The 16248-nt window shown below is 38.5% G+C and overlaps 2 protein-coding genes across 2 annotated transcripts in view; one reads left to right on the top strand and one right to left on the bottom strand.

The window, feature by feature from the left end:
• The window catches only part of mllt10 (MLLT10 histone lysine methyltransferase DOT1L cofactor), a 74180-nt gene extending 67578 nt beyond the window's left edge, over nucleotides 1-6602 (bottom strand). Inside the window, exon 1 of the mRNA XM_035415679.1 lies at nucleotides 6248-6602. The gene's annotated coding sequence lies outside the window, so the exon portion shown is untranslated. The remainder of the gene's footprint in view (nucleotides 1-6247) is intronic.
• Nucleotides 6603-12077: 5475 nt separating this feature from the next.
• On the top strand, nucleotides 12078-15056 carry skida1 (SKI/DACH domain containing 1). The gene has a single exon (XM_035412766.1). The coding sequence runs from the start codon at nucleotides 12177-12179 to the stop codon at nucleotides 14619-14621; it is 2445 nt and encodes an 814-aa protein (XP_035268657.1). The 5' UTR covers nucleotides 12078-12176; the 3' UTR covers nucleotides 14622-15056.
• Nucleotides 15057-16248: the final 1192 nt, after the last annotated feature.

Raw genomic sequence — 16248 nt, 5'->3', positions numbered from 1 at the left:
ACTCTTAGTCTAGCATCAGAGAAATAATAGGACCCATTTGCCCAAACCTTTAAACATTGGACTGCTCAAACCAGCAGGGTGTAAATCTGTCATGAAAATTATGGTGGGGGAAATATGGAATCATGTGGTGGTGTATTTTCTATAGCACAGCATAAGGCTGAACTTTTCCATTTGGGGAATAGGATATTCAAGTGATTTCCTACAACACCAGCAGACTGGATATGTATGAAAATACTTTTAAATATCTGATAAGAAACTGAACACAACTTCTAGAACAGACTGTGGTGATAATTAGGGATTTTTCACCACATGATTGTTGAAGGAAAGGCCACACAACTGGGACTGAGGCTCAGGACTATGATATGCAATTACACAGACACCCAGTGTCATCAACACAAGTTCTTGATTTACATATTAGAAAATGTGAGTCAACTTGGTAGTCTAGTTTGAACACAATTCAAGGATATGCAGTGGAGAACCAGTGGATTATATCAAGGTGAGTGAGGTGTGGCCTTATCTAGTCAGTGAAAATGAGAATTTTAAAAATGTTTTCAAAGGTTGCCTGACTGTGGGGGGAAAAAACATATAAAAAGAATTCTGTGGCAAACACAAAATATGTAAACAATGAATATTATGTATGTGTTTCTTTTCACATTAGATTTTCCTGTTGACTTGACCTGCACATGCATGCCATAAATAATCTTTCATATATTTGTTTGAATCGCACTCTCACTCCAGGCACAGGGCATTCAAATATTGTGCCTGTGGGACACTTACTGCGTACCAGTTTTATTCTTGTAAGACACAAGGCTTCCACACTCATCACACACTCTACTCTGGAGCAGTTATTCATCTGCCCCTTCATATGTCACAGGTTCACTGCAAGCGCTCATATTACCTCATTGAACTTTAAATCAAATGCAATTAATGGACCATATGAGAAATATATATATATATATATATATATATATAAGGAGCAAAGCATATCGCATGAAGGCTAAAATGGAATGGTCATTAAGACATGCTTCTAAATAAGTTTTTTTTAAATCACTGGACACTTTTACTGGGGAAATAACTAGCACTCTGTAAATGTATTAAATATGTTTATTTATTTATTCATTCATTCACTCATTTAATTGTTCCAGACTACACTAACAACAAATACAAGTTTTGTTTTGAAAAATTAATTATTTGGCTTTTACACATACACAGTTTACTCACAGTGTCAGACTGTTGCTACATTCATTTGTCAACACCAAAAGGGATTGACTTTTCCTTCCACCTGATAAATCTCAGGTCTAAGACATACAGGTTGTGTTACAATTACATGTGCAGTGTGTTGCCATCATCCAGTTTACATTTCATTCCACTGTGTTTTAATACATATTTTTATTTGCAATGTTTATGTATTTGTAGTTCATTGATTGCCAGAGTGATACCCAGAGTGACAGCCAGATTCAACCCCACTACAATGCCTTTTATCTTAACTTCATTGAGCAAATCTTACATTATTTCAATCAATTCTTATCAACTATAGGGAAAATTGTAGTGTTGTCAAGAAATCTTAAATTGATACCTGCCTAATTGCATCATTTAATGTTAAGGACAAAACATTATAGTTATGGACTTGGACTCACAATGCCAGAATGTTTTTTATTTTTATTTATTTTAAGAGGTAAGCATGAAGACAGCACGTGATACTGTTTTTAACTCAACAGGTTTGAGACACGCTGACACCATGTTTTCTGTTATAAATGAGAAGGTTGGATGTGCTATACATCTTACCTCTGGCACTTCGACTACCTAAATTACTGATTTTGTTTGAGTAAAGGAAAACCAGAATTAAACTTGATAGTTAATCAGAAATGGAAAATCTGGTAGAACAACTCCTTTTCTCGTCAGATGGCTACTGGTTTGAATAATAACTTGAACATCAAATTGTATTGTTAAGGGCTGATTAGTGGGGTTGGCAACAGTGTCCTTTCTTTCACTGGAAAAAAATCAGGTGCTACTCAACCTTTCAATAAATGAAAAGGCTTAGCGATACGAGTAAACGATAAAGCCTTTCTGCAGTAACAACTTTGTGGTCTTGTTTGGAAGTGTGTTGTTTTAGATAAACATTTGTTTTAATATTTCGGTGACGTTACTCATATAAATAACACTGGCACATACACCTACATGAAACAACACAACGGATTAGTAGCCTATATTTGATCGTTTCATAAATATTGTATAGGAAAAGATGCACAGATTATTGCCCTTAATTTCTAAACATTTTCAAATGTTAAATAATCTCAAATATAGGATTCATTCTAAATATTGTTTTATGTATGCTTTATATGTCGACTTTTATTTGTCATTAGGACTATTCATTTATTTGAGACCGATTAGGTCAGTTGCTTGGAGGACAGCGTCAAATAATATTTTCAATAAAAATAAAATGGAATTCAAGGCCAAACTAACCCGCATCTTTTATGTTTAATTTCAATTTGTGGGAAAATTAGTTTGCATGTAATCTACGTGTAAACATAACCTTTATTTTTAATATTATTGAATCGGCCGAAAAACACTATTTTAAACATATGGAGATTGGAGTGGCATTCTTTAGTGTTATATATTATAAATGTGAAACGGGGTTACGGGCTTTGCGGTGTAAAATCATTTATTCCACTGAACTCAAAAATAATTCTGAAACGATCTCTGCGTGAAGAAATGTTAGCGTGGGATTGATGTCGACACACCAGGAAGCAATAGGCCTACCAGCCTAAAGCATATAGGGTAGGCCTATATGAGCTACTGCAGTGAATAACCAGGCCAGGAATAATAATCACGGTTATTGTCAGCCGTAAAACAAATGTTACTCATGGTGCAGAGGATAGAGAAGCTCTAATGTGCAAGTAAGTATTGCCTGAACACCACTTTGAAAATATTACGTACTAGAGCATTCTGCTTTAATGCAGTATTATAGGAATTACTGGTTCCGAGTAAGCATAACAAAGTTCATCTTAATTTATGACCACCCTCCTTCTCTTGCTTGATACATCAGTTGTTAAAAATATAAAATGCCAAAATTTGTGGACTTTTATTATCGCGCAAATGTTTATTTGCTCATTTTAATTAAACCATTTTTGCACCGGTAATATAAAGATCGAAATGGCCGGTTTTTTGCGATGGGCAAATATAGAATGCCAAGAAATGAAAAACACGGATTTCCCCAGTCGACATGCTCATGCATAGAAGCTGCGTAGCCTACTCTCTCTCCCTCCCTCTCTCTCTCTATGTGACACACACACGCGCGCGTTTTTTTTTTTGCCCAGTCTAAGAATATCATTAAAGGTGTTAGGCGAACGGTCGTTGAAATCACATGCATTAGCTACACCACAGCACATAAATTAAAAAAAGTGCTAGATTGTAACTGATAATTTGAATACCAATACAATTAGCCTACATTTACAGAACGATTACAATTATTTAAAACCATGCATCCCTCCAGAAAATTAGGAGAGTAGTTCAATGATTTTATTGAGTCCAGTCAATAGTTTATTGATTTGCTTGTTTCATAAAACAAAGATCATCTCTCGTGTCAGGGTTCATCTACGTTCAGGAGTAGTTCAACAGTTGTAGTAGCCTACTATTAATCGGTTTACAATTCTTCTACATTTGATCAAATCAGGGACGCAATTTTTTAGTGGAGGGGTTTCGAAGACCTATCTATGAGATGAAATCAATGAAGGATCAGCTGATCAGTTCACCAAATTAAAGAAATTGCAGGCTGTTCAATCGTTCCGCTATGCGCTTTGGACTAATACGTAAGCCTACGAGAACATTTTCAGCAAGTCACTTTTTCCCCACAATATTGAGTTAACACTCCAATAAATCAACGTAGGTTAAATATGCAAGAAGCAGAAGAAAACTGATTACTTCGCTAATTTCGCATCTGCTTGTGATATGCTTGAATAGCAGGCAGACTCATCAAGTAGCCTACGTACTGTCAAAAATCCATTGATTCGCGTTGTCAATAAAGTTTTCGACCCAATGTTCCTAGACACAACATACTTTTAACTCTAGCAGTGGTAGGCTATTTTAGGTGAATGTGGCGAGCTTTCCTTTTCGAGTCAACTTAATTTTACGGGAGTGTAGATTCTGAATTTTCGGTGAGAATATTTTACGGTTGCGAGTTAGTTTACTCTGTACCATAACCTTACTCGAAATCTGCGAACAGCATGGTCCTGTAGCAGGCCGATCCTCTCCACTCAGAACGCTTTTAGTTTACTGCGTTTTATTGCAGGCCTATATTAGGCTACCTACATGTAAAAGGGGGTTGGTGGCGGTGAATGTAAAGTCTTTGTTTCCTAAGACGTGTGTGGGTTGGTTATTGGCTATATTTTTTTAAGTCCCCGTATCTTATAATTCTCGTCAAAAAATCACCCATGCTCCATTAATGCCTTGGAACCAACAATAGCCCATGAATAATTATGAAACACTTGGTTTTAAGCAAAGGCTTTATTGCAGGCCGTGATAGATGAGGAAACTTTTGTTTAAGGGTTTTGCTTTTTGGATCTTTTGGCATTCCATGAACATTTTGCAAATGGAAGCAAATCGATGGCTGGTGTAGAATAGTTTTTTTAAACAGAGTGAGTATTGTTTGACTGTTAACCCAAACCTCCACCATTATACATTCAGCCTAGCCTACTTGATTTAAAATGTGGCGTAGGCTAATCATATTTGCAGCTTAATGAAGTTACGATATAAAAAGTAGCATAGCAAGTTACCTGACCTATGGAATATCCTAACTTGTTGGCTTATATAGCCCAAAGCGGGGTTTGCTGATACTACCTTAAAATAACTCGCATCACAACAGAGTTTAAATAACAGTACAAATCAATACATAACTGAATAGTCAAAATGTGAATCCTTTTCTCTCTGGTAAAACAGTCCATGTATTTTTCTGACTGTCCGGATACAAGCTCGACGTATACATAGGTCTAACAGATCTAATGACCAAGTAGTTTTGTCTTTTTTCAGTTTTTAAATAATAATATACGAAAGGTGTCCACAGAAAATCACCTCACTCACTTTTATAATCATCCAATTCCAATAATGTTTTCTTAATCATTGTACGGCCGTCTCGAACTGTGCGTAAGTCTCCCTAAAACCGGTACGAGGAGAGGTTAAAGAGGAAAGGGCACAATTTCAGTTTACGCAAAGGATTGTGGGTAATACGAGGGTCTACAAAAATACGAAGAAACAACAGGACAAGGTGAAAGGTTATCCGGCCCCTCCCCCAACTCGCACACACTTGTATTTCAGATTGCATAATACATATTAAGTTCCTAACACAGGACAGCGTATTCTCGCGTTGGTGCTGGGCTTATGAAGAAAGGTTTAACACTAATTGTTGGTTTTTTCGGTTACCTTTACACCTAGTGATTATAGATGGGCTTTCTGTACCGTGGTGAGATCTCACGTTTTTAATCCTAATGTTATACACTTTTACGTTTCTCTGGATAGGAGCTTCTGCTAAGGGATTGCAAATGTAATATTTTAATTTGATGTCACCTGGATATGTTGGACGACGTTAAAAAACAAAACCACATGCATCCTACATTTTTAGGCGTGGGTTCGGAAAAAGTTTACTTTTGTAAAACAAAATGTCAACATATTGTCTGTTTCTAAGCTCCATGAAGTTAGAGGCATCGCAGCTTGAACAGCGATGTGAAATAGGCTAATAGCCTACATCAGAACTGCAAACTTTTATTTGATAGTATGCTTATGGTCTTTTATAACACAAGCATTCTTTTATATTGGTGTTTCCTCTAAATCCGCATGCAAGTAACCCAAGTTATTAATTTCCCTGATTTGCGTTTTAGAGTAAAGCAGGCACAGACCTAAGAGATGTTGAGTCCATTCCAGTTTCACATTTGACCATTGGTAAGAGATTAAGTATTCGATTACGCTTCAGATCAAGGTAATGAAGTCTACACCAATTAGGCCCATATTAACTATGATAAATATAGTAAACGTGTGCACCGACAAATACTTATGACCTGAGTCTAACTTAAGTAAACAAATACGATTTAAGGGATATCCATTCTACACGAAGCACACTGTTCAGTCGATTAAACAGTGTAAGTATATCACTTGCAACAAGGGAAAAGGGACTACACTAAGTATGGAAAAGTTAACGATGTTGTCCTTTGTTCTACCATTGTTTTCTAAGAGCAGTGCGGACAAAAGTAAGTCTTACCTTACACTCGCGTTAATATGGAAGCTTCTCCATCAAACTTTGTGCTCACGGTCGTCAAGAAAAGTAAATTCCTATCTATATGATAAATGTGTGCCCGGGAACATTTGTTTTCCATCCCAAGTATTTCTCCTCTGTGTTTGAGAATCCGAGCACGTTGTTGCAAGTATGCGAACCCCCGCTTAGTGAATCGGTCACGTTTGCACCCTCCAAGCACATCCTAATTTCCCTGGAAGAAATCGTTGTGGTGAAGGCTTGCACTTTGAAGGAACCCGCGAAGAATGTCTCCGCTGGAAAGAACTTTTTCTTCTATATTTTGACGTATAAAGACTATGAAACTGTGTTTGATAAAGTAAATGCGTAGGCTACATTTTGCTGCGTGAAAACAGTAAAATGTCAATTGGGGAGTAACCGTTAATAAAAGGGAACATACATTCTTTGATTGTAGTCTATAATTAGCCTACGTTTACGAGTAGCCTATTGCACGAATCAAACCGAACGGGAAAAAATGGGCGCAAATAATCTTTTGAGAGCAACACAAATTTCTGCAGTTCAACTCCTGTAAATGACCGAAACTTGATTTGCCTTTATTCTTGGATTTCGTCCACAGCACTACATCTCACTTGTTCTAATTCCATTAAACGTATAGATATTTAAATAACTTCTAAACAGTTTACTGTGAATTTTGGTGTATGTGCATGTTTGGCAAAGGTGTAGTAGAGTAAGTTGTAAAATGCTGTTGATTAAATAATTCCATTATCTTGAATGCTGATTTTTAGCTGGCATTAGCCTGTAAAGTTTTCATAATGCTAAAAATAACTTTATTTTATACTTTAAATAGACTTACTGTCCTACAGGTTAAAAAATATAAATACATTTCTAAGGGCTTCAACCAAACACGATTTATAATTGAAAACTCGTTAAAAGTTTAGATAACTGGGTTAAATAGCGAAAAAAGGCAACAATTGCAGGGAATTATACATGATGTAATGCATTAATGACAGTAATTAGCGTTGCAGTATGAACGTACAGTAGCAATACACTGTAAAGCATAGTTGTACGTCATTACGAAAGTTATTTAAACCGGCATTGTATCTCGTTTTTCCTTTTATCCGGTATACCACATATGCTATGTCAACTGGAAATATTTCAACAATAATGACTGTGATATAAGGCTACTGACAAAGATTCGGAGACCTTCTGTACCATATAGGCCTACGTACGCCTTGGAACTACCGGTATTCTGTGAAGAGCATCTCCAGGACCAGAGCTGCCTATTCTCTCAGTTGACATATCTAACGAAGGAAGGTTTGAATTGTTGAGTCTCTTGAATCTTTGCGGAAGCTGGTTAGCTGTTTAGAGTTCTGTATAGGTCAGTGGTCATGAAAAGGGTTCATGTCGCTGTATTACTGGTAGTGTGGAACAGAAATGGAATGCAATACATTGACCTATTGTAGGGTTACTTTACGGGGAGCCGAACTGATTTAGGTATGACATGGGCTTGTGATGACATAGCCTGGCTTGTCACAGGAAACTACTTTAAGATCATATTGTTATCAATACGTCAAACTTCAGGATCCGTGTAATACAAATATTCTGGCACATGATCATATCCGTACTTCTTTCAATGGCATAAAAAACTCAGATCAAGCTGTGCTGCTTAAATTTACTACTACTTTAATATTAGTGCAAAGTGGGAGCGTCCTCCAAAAACTCCAAATGTCGCTTGTCTTGCTGTTGCTTCAAACTAGAGAAACAATGTAGATCCATATCTTAATACATGTTAAAATGTGTATATCGTAGTTAAATAAATATAACACTATTAGTATGGCGAAATGCATATAATGTAATACACATACAACATATAATAATATTAAATGTTTCAATAACGACTCGTGTTCAGTAACTTTTATGCAGACTAGAAATTGATTCCGATTTTAATTTAAAGGACTTTGTATAGAAACGTCCACAGAAACAGCAATACATTTTCATTGGCCTATTGGTGGTGAAGTGCATTGTCAGAATAATATGCAAAAATTGTACCTATAGGGGTACAATGGCTTTTCACTGGGGCAGTACTCAAAGGTACGCCCATTGTACCCTTTACCCTACATTAGTATTGTACAAATGTGACCCAGTGAGACATTAAAAGGAATTGTACCTTAAAGAACAAAAACGGACACCTATACCATGCCCCTTTTTCTGACAGTGGTATATTTTTCCATTGAGGTTGCTTATGTGACAACGCATAGTGTAAAACAGCTTAGAACAAATGTACTTGTCTAAAGGTCGCCTGATGTGAAGTTAGGACAAGTCCCTTAACATACAGAAGCTGAATCTAGTGCTTTTGGCCACTGACTTCCTTCACAAGCACCTCATTGCGCTCACTTTCAGGTAAGCTAAGCGTTGGGCTTCGCACTAGAAAATTTAAATATGCAAATGAACAAACAAATAAAATGTGTAAAGGTAGACCTGTATGAGTGAATTATTTGTTATTTAAGCAGTCTAAATATGAGAATTATACAGTGGTTATCACTGGGATGTTGGTCTGATACGTTTTAAGGTATATTACACCATAAAAGACAAACTTTAACGTTATCCGTCCAGCGTGAATAAACCGACTTTTATTGAATATACTGGCTAATATATGTTTTAAAAAACACAAAAAGTATTTATATTTGCGTTTTTCATTCTATCTAAGGCTGGATCTCGAGCGAGCAATCACAGCCTACCAGACTAACGTTAAAATTCAGTCGTCTGATCGGCGTGTTGATCTTGGGACAGCACTGCTTGGTTTATCGAATCAAAGGGACCTCCCTAAATGAGATAGCAAGAAGGAAATGGTCCGAAACCATAATGAACAATAAAAGCATGTACGCCTATTTTTTTTTATTTTATTTTTTTTACAGAAAATGTCTGATTCCGTGAGCAGGATATGGCAAGCGCACCTCCCACCCAAGCCCCAGCAACGCGCACGCACGCACGCATGCACGCACAAACACACGCACACACTTAATAAACTAGATGTTGAAAATATAAGGCCTGTATTTCTATGAGAGGTAGGCCTACAAAACCAAGCGATTTAGAATTTCTGTGTATGGCAGATTATCTTTTTAAAAGTTGCCATGTCATAATCCGCAATGAAAGCTAGACGCTATTGATCGCATTCCCTAGAGTGTAGCCTACAAATCTAGCTAAAGCAGCTATCATATATCTGCGGAGGGCCCCACGACATTTTTTTCTATTCAGTGCTATCTCAGCGGTCTCCAGCAAGTCAGGAGTAGAAAAGCAGCGCCGGTGTGCAAGACGCATCATCACAGAGCCACTTTCAATATTAAACGGCGACTTTACAAATATTAAGATTAATTGATCCAAATCGGTGAATTCGTTGAATGTGTGTGTGTGTGTGTATATATATATATATATATATATATATATAAACCACAGCATTGTTATTCTTCCGCAAATAATACAGAATAGGTTTTTTATGTAAGGGGCAATTTCGCCTGATAACATGACACAGCGTGAAGTTTTACCCCTTTCAAAATACTAATAGAAAAATGCATTCAGTTAAGAAGTAGCGTAAATGTATAGGCTTTTTATTTATTTTTTAACCACGGCGTTTTGTAGCTCCCAAAACCAAATAATAAACAATAGATTAGGTTATTTTATGTTGAGAGCAATCTTGAATGATGATAAGACACAGCGTGACGTTTTCCTTTCCCACTGACATGCATTTACAACGACAGCATTATATATAAAATACGAGGCCACCCCCTATCTCCCTCACACGCACGCACGCACACGCGCGCGCGCGCACACACACACACACACACACACACGACCTATAGAGCGCACATGGAAGTATATGCACCGTTCTGTCTGCAGCCCAGCAGCAAACAGATTGGAAACTATGTAAATCCATCGGGTTCCAAACCCACGCGGGCAGACACACAGAAGGACAGACGCAAGCGGGTTTACGGACAATCTAAATCTAAATATAATTAGCAGCTTTCCTCACCCTGTATAAGGATACGGAACGTAGCCAACAATAAAATCAAGACTATTTTGTGTTCAGAGATAAGAACTGAACATGGATTAGCATTAGCCCCGAGCATGTGTATATCACAAACAGCGCGTGATCGTACGCCAAGGCACGTTCTAAGTGAATATTAGGGAAGACAATAAGAAAATTATGAACAATAAGGAAAGGACATAACAGGAAGCGGTAGCTATACGTTCTGAGGTTAACACGGCTGACCTTTGTGCAGATAATATGAGGCTTCATCAATTTTCTTCTCGCAGTTTGGCGGAATTAATACTGTGGTCATATTTTCGCATCACATTACGAGGTATAGTAGCGTATAAGGAATTTGGCTACAGTTCAATGCCAAAACAAACTTGATGGCGACGTTGCACCGCTACGTTGGATTTTTCCTGTCGTCCTGCACGAACGGAGGGATTTTCCCCTTGGAATTCTTTAAAGAGCATGTATAGGCCACAGACAGACAGACAGACAGACACACACACACACACAAACTAATTCATCTCCTGCTTGATACATTAGGCAAGTATCGATATCCTTTATAACAGCTTGTAGTTCAACCGTTCAGAGAAAATATATTTCACCTTGAACGTAGATCATAAAAAGAACATTTCGATTTTGTGTAATGTAACACAACTGTATAATGTTGTATATTTTACAAAACTAATCTTAAATCAGCTTAAATGTAAATTTTGTCAAAATAAATCACAAATAAGATTATTTCATATAAACTACCATAGAGTGATTCTGTATACAATGCGAAGTGCTGAACGTCACAAAGGCAGATAGCTATACCACAGTTGTAACTTTTTGCCGCATGTAATGAAAATCTGTGACCTGTAGCCTACTAAAAACAAAAAGTGAAAATATTAGGCTATAACGGCCAGCGTGTATTTATAATTTCAGAGGACTTGGCCTTCAAACAAGATTGAACAGCTGTCCTGTGCCGTTATAGCCCAGATTAATTGAAAAAAAAAAAACAACAACAACAGCACAGAAAAATAGCATACTCTTTGTGATTATGAGCACGACCCTACTTTTCGTAGGTGTAACAGTTGATATAAGATAGGCCTATAGTTTAATACAAGGTACATAAAATAGCTTGTGTCAGTCTAAACGACCGGACTGTTTCAGAACTAAAATGTATGCCTACGCTGAACAGACTAATGGGCGTTCGATTTTACATTATTCTTTGTTTAAATAACAATAATGAAATATCAACATGCCGTAGCTGCATTATTTACTTTAAGAATAGAGGTGGGAGAACAAGAGTACGATAATTGTGGGGGGGCGGGGGTGGAAAGGGGTGGAATATCAATTTTTATTGCATCACCTGTCAGTGGCGTCCAATCAGCGCCGGCTTTGGGGCATTAATTGATGAAGGTGTCTCCAGCCTTGCTCACTTCCCTCTGTCATTTTATTTGTTGCTAAACCAGCAGCGGGAATAGCAGCTGCATTTCGGCTCTTATTCTCCCTCTCGCTCACTCTCTCTCTCTCCCTCTCTCTCACTCACTCACTCTCTCTCTCTCCTCTCTCTCTCTCTCTCGTTTTCTCTCTCTTCTCTCTCTGTATCCCTCTCACTCTGGCTGAGCAGGGAAACGAAAGACCGCAGGTACAAGAACACAGGCAGACAGCAGCCTGCCTGTGTGCATCATATACATTTCATCAGTAATGCTGGGCCCAGGGCAATGGATTAATTGTTCATGCATTTTTATTATTTTTGCAGTCGTGCATTTTTATTATTTTTGCAGAAGTTTTATACTTACTGACGCAGCGTGGACACTCTGACTGTTATCTGTAGCTTTGTCAACAGAATGCCTTGAAATAAAGAACTGTTTGCTGTGGACATTCATCGCGCCAGATGTGGGGATTAATACAATAGACAAAATGGGCGATTTGGAGTCTGGTTATGAAGAGATGGAGGGTGTTAAACTCGGGTACCTGGTTATCAAGGGCAAGCAAATGTTTGCCCTTTCTCAAGTCTTCACCGACCTCTTGAAAAATATTCCAAGGACTACTGTGCATAAACGAATGGACCACCTCAACGTGAAGAAGCATCACTGTGATCTGGAGGAATTGCGAAAACTCAAAGCAATAAACTCTATAGCTTTCCATGCGGCTAAATGTACTCTGATTTCAAGGGAAGACGTGGAAGCTTTGTATATTTCTTGCAAAACGGAGCGAGTGCTTAAATCCAAAAAAAGAAAAACGAACACGAGTTCACCAGAGGATACCTGTGACGACCAGATCAACCCAGAACCCCACGACGATTTCTGGAAAGAAAAAGTTTGGCTAAGTTTGCACGGGGTTCCTCAGACTTTCTCATTTAAAAACAGACATGGAAGACAAGGGGCTGCCTCACCCCCGGCTTCCAATCTACCTCAAATTTACAGTAAATTCGCGTGCCGCGGCTACCAAGCAGTGACAAAGTCGGAATGCAAATCCCACAAAAACTATGAAACTTCTCAGATTCCCAGCAATTGTGTAGCATTTAATTCAAATCATTCGTTTATTCGGAATGTTGTATGCACCCGACAACCCCTACTCTGTCATTCCGCCATTGCGGCACAGTCAAGGCGCTCAAGCACTACCGACCTAATTTATAAAGGGAAAGGAGAGCACGAGGACACTGGCATACAATTTTGGAGCACAGGCAGACGCAGTCGTCAGGTTTTATTTGTCCCGAAATGCTGCAAGGCAAAAGTACCCAACGGTTCTTTAAACAAATTTTACCTCGAGCACGGGTTATACCTCGACCACCAACATATCGGGAATTTCCAGGAGAGCTGCAGTAGTGACACCGAGTCAAGTTCTTACTCCGAACGAGTCGATGACTCGGATTTTGGGTCAAGTTTGTCAACTACCAGTAACTCCGCAACCTCCGACGAGGAGGAAGATGATTCTGTGTCAGAATCATCAGACGTCAGTTCAGATGAGGAGAGTTCTTCCCAATCTGACTCAAGTTCTGTTGCGAGCCAAGTTTCGTTGCAGAGCATTCGAATGAGGCGTACCAGTTTTTCAGCTCTCAGCAATAAAGCGCCTCCACTACCGCAAGCGTCTTTTCACTGTAGTCTCCAACACAGCACAACAAATCAGAGCGGAACAACTGAGTTGGATTACGGCATTTTCACCAGGAAGCTCCCGAAAGCTGACTTTAACCGCACAACCTCTGTGAACAAACACGAGGATAGTACTGTATCAAAGCAGCGAAAGGCATTCCCGCTTGTTCTTGGAAGTTGTTTTACAGAAACCAGGAGGGAAAGGTTTTCTAGGACATTGTCACACATTGAAAATGAAATTCCAAATGATCCAAAGAGGACTGACCCCGCAATTAACAGTGTTATTGAAACAGGGTCTTCACCTAGTTCAAAGGGAAACAAAGAGTTTCCTCTACAAAGGGTATCAGGACAGGCAAACAAATGCCCACAAGCCTTGATCTCATACTGTGTCAGAGACAAAGAAACAATAGTTTCTCAGTTCACCGAGAACAATCCTTCATTTGACGTACATTTAAAAAAAGAGCCGAAAATTAGCCATTGCCTTCAACTACCCCCACCTCATAACATTATCAAGACAGAAGTAGAGGAGCCCAGCACACCCACCGATGTTCACAGCGAGAACAACGGATCAGTAAAGACACCGCAAACTCTGCTTCGGAACGTTAAAATTAAAGTAGAGGAAATATCTGACGAGTATGAATTCTCGTGTCAGGGTAATGGACTTGTATGGAAATACCAATGCAACAGAAATGAGCCAGACATCACCAGTGGTCAATATCCGAGTGGCGAGGACAAACCAATACACAGTGTAAACAATGCGACTAAAGCCACCGAGTGCGCTGGAGACTTTACCACTCCCCGAAAGTCTCCCTCAGTACACCCGGAATCTCAAAGCACTTTAAGCACCCCTTATCCGGAGGACGGAGAGTACAAAAACGGTGCGAGGGTAAGGAAAAACTATAGGACTCTGGTACTGGGGAAACAGTCTGGAATTCCGACGACACAACTGAAATTAAATGGTAAAGTTTACAGGACCCCAAGATCTACAGGTAAGACAGAGAATTATGAAGGATCACCAGAGGATTTTACGGGCGGGAGTAAACGCAAACGTGCATCAAGCAATGTAGCAGCTGTGAAAAGGCCTTTCAACTTCATGGAAAATTTTCCGTCTCCGCCGTCGCTAATTATTGGCAGTGATGGGGATTTGAGCCCCGCTTATTCTCTGAACTCTATGAAGGATAAACAGCCTCACCGGTCTCATCCTGTGTGGAAGTGGCAGCTTGGTGGTTCTGCTGTACCCCTCCCACCAAGTCACAGATTTCGGAAATTTTAGCGCAGGAAAGGTTAAGTCTTTACGATATAATTTTGGTGATTTATACCAAAAACTACGAAAAAGTCTTAAAATGGAGCTACAAGCACTGATGACCTTTTACTGGATAAGCAGTCTACATGGTTATGGAACTCCTGTAACTACAATGTTACTTATTTTGAGTTGGACCACTTTCAAGACTTACCGGCCCGACGAATAATAATAATAACAAGTACCTCAAGGATTTATACTGAAACGAACACAAAACAGTTTGACACGATGGAATCCATTCGCGCAGAATGGTTTTTCAAATGAGTTGTAATAATTCTCAACATTTGCAGCAGGCCTACTGGATTGTACCATTGAATCAAGTATAATTCACTTGTATTGATTCCCCCCAGGACAGACTCTTTTGCAAAACTTCGGCCGCACTGTTTTGAGAGTTTTATTTTTATTTTTTCAATGACTGAAAATAATTTGATTTTATTTACAATTTTGCCCTCTTGAGATACCAATTGCAACCTTGCTGTAGCTTTCCTCCTCACAGTATTGTCAACAGGAACTTTTCACTTTTCGATTTCTCCATAATGTTGGTTTCTACTTTTATATTTATTTCTAAGTGCGTGCATGCTTTCTCAGAATGGCTGGCTTGTGTGTTTCTATGAGTGGTTAAATTTCTTTTTTTTAAATTTTATTTTATTATTCTTATTATTATTTTTTATTTATTTATTTTTTGCTGGGGGAATTGTATCCTACTCTTTTGTGATTGTGCTCACACACAAATATACAACCCTGACTGTTAGGCCCACCACAGATGGCCTTAATTACTGACAATCAGGAGGAGCTGTTCGGATTTGCACGAAAAAAGACAAACAACAAACACCAAATCTATCTTGCTAGCACATTCATGGACAAATTGCAGAACACTGAACAAAAGCACAAACCTCGTGCATTGCACTTTTAAATAATACAGAGGCCTGGTAGACCGTAAAGAACAGATGTTTTTTTGAGAAGTAGCGTACGTCTGGAAAGGAAAACAAAAATAGCATGTATAAAATGAAAAGCTTAATCAAATGATTGGAAGTCCTACTGTTGGCAGTAGTAAATTGAGATATGTGCAAACATGAATGTATGTTTATTTCTCGTCTACTTCGCTAAATAATATTCAAATGAGTTTCCGTCGAATTTAGCAAGAGTAACAAGCCACCAGGAAATATCAACAGCTTGTCAACTACCAACTGTTTGTTTTTGCGTATGCATTTAAAAAGAATGTCGTTTATATAGCCTACCAATGATAATATTACAGGCACAAAACGTTTTGTGTAACGCGCCCTGGGCAAGGCTTAACCCAAATTGTCCAACAAGAAGTCAGTATAATGTAATATATCAGTAACGTCCAATTTGTTAAAAATCTCTTATTGGAACATAAGGTGATTCGTATTATTCTTTCAGGCCCGAAGGCTGAAGTGAAAGACTTGGCAGGGGTTGCACCTTACTTTCTTAGCCAAATTTTGATAAACTAGCACTGTTTTATTGTACAGACTGAATTTAGGCTTTCTGGTGAAACGTTACAGACAACGTTTTTCTTGCGAACAAAATTTGGGAGTGTAGCCTTAAGTCCTTAAAAATAAGCGCATGTTTTAAAACGCTT

The sequence above is a fragment of the Anguilla anguilla genome, chromosome 4 (assembly GCF_013347855.1).
Source record: "Anguilla anguilla isolate fAngAng1 chromosome 4, fAngAng1.pri, whole genome shotgun sequence".
NCBI classification, from domain to species: domain Eukaryota; kingdom Metazoa; phylum Chordata; class Actinopteri; order Anguilliformes; family Anguillidae; genus Anguilla; species Anguilla anguilla.
Note: the sequence above shows the minus strand (reverse complement) of the source record. Positions and strands in the feature narration are given on the sequence as shown.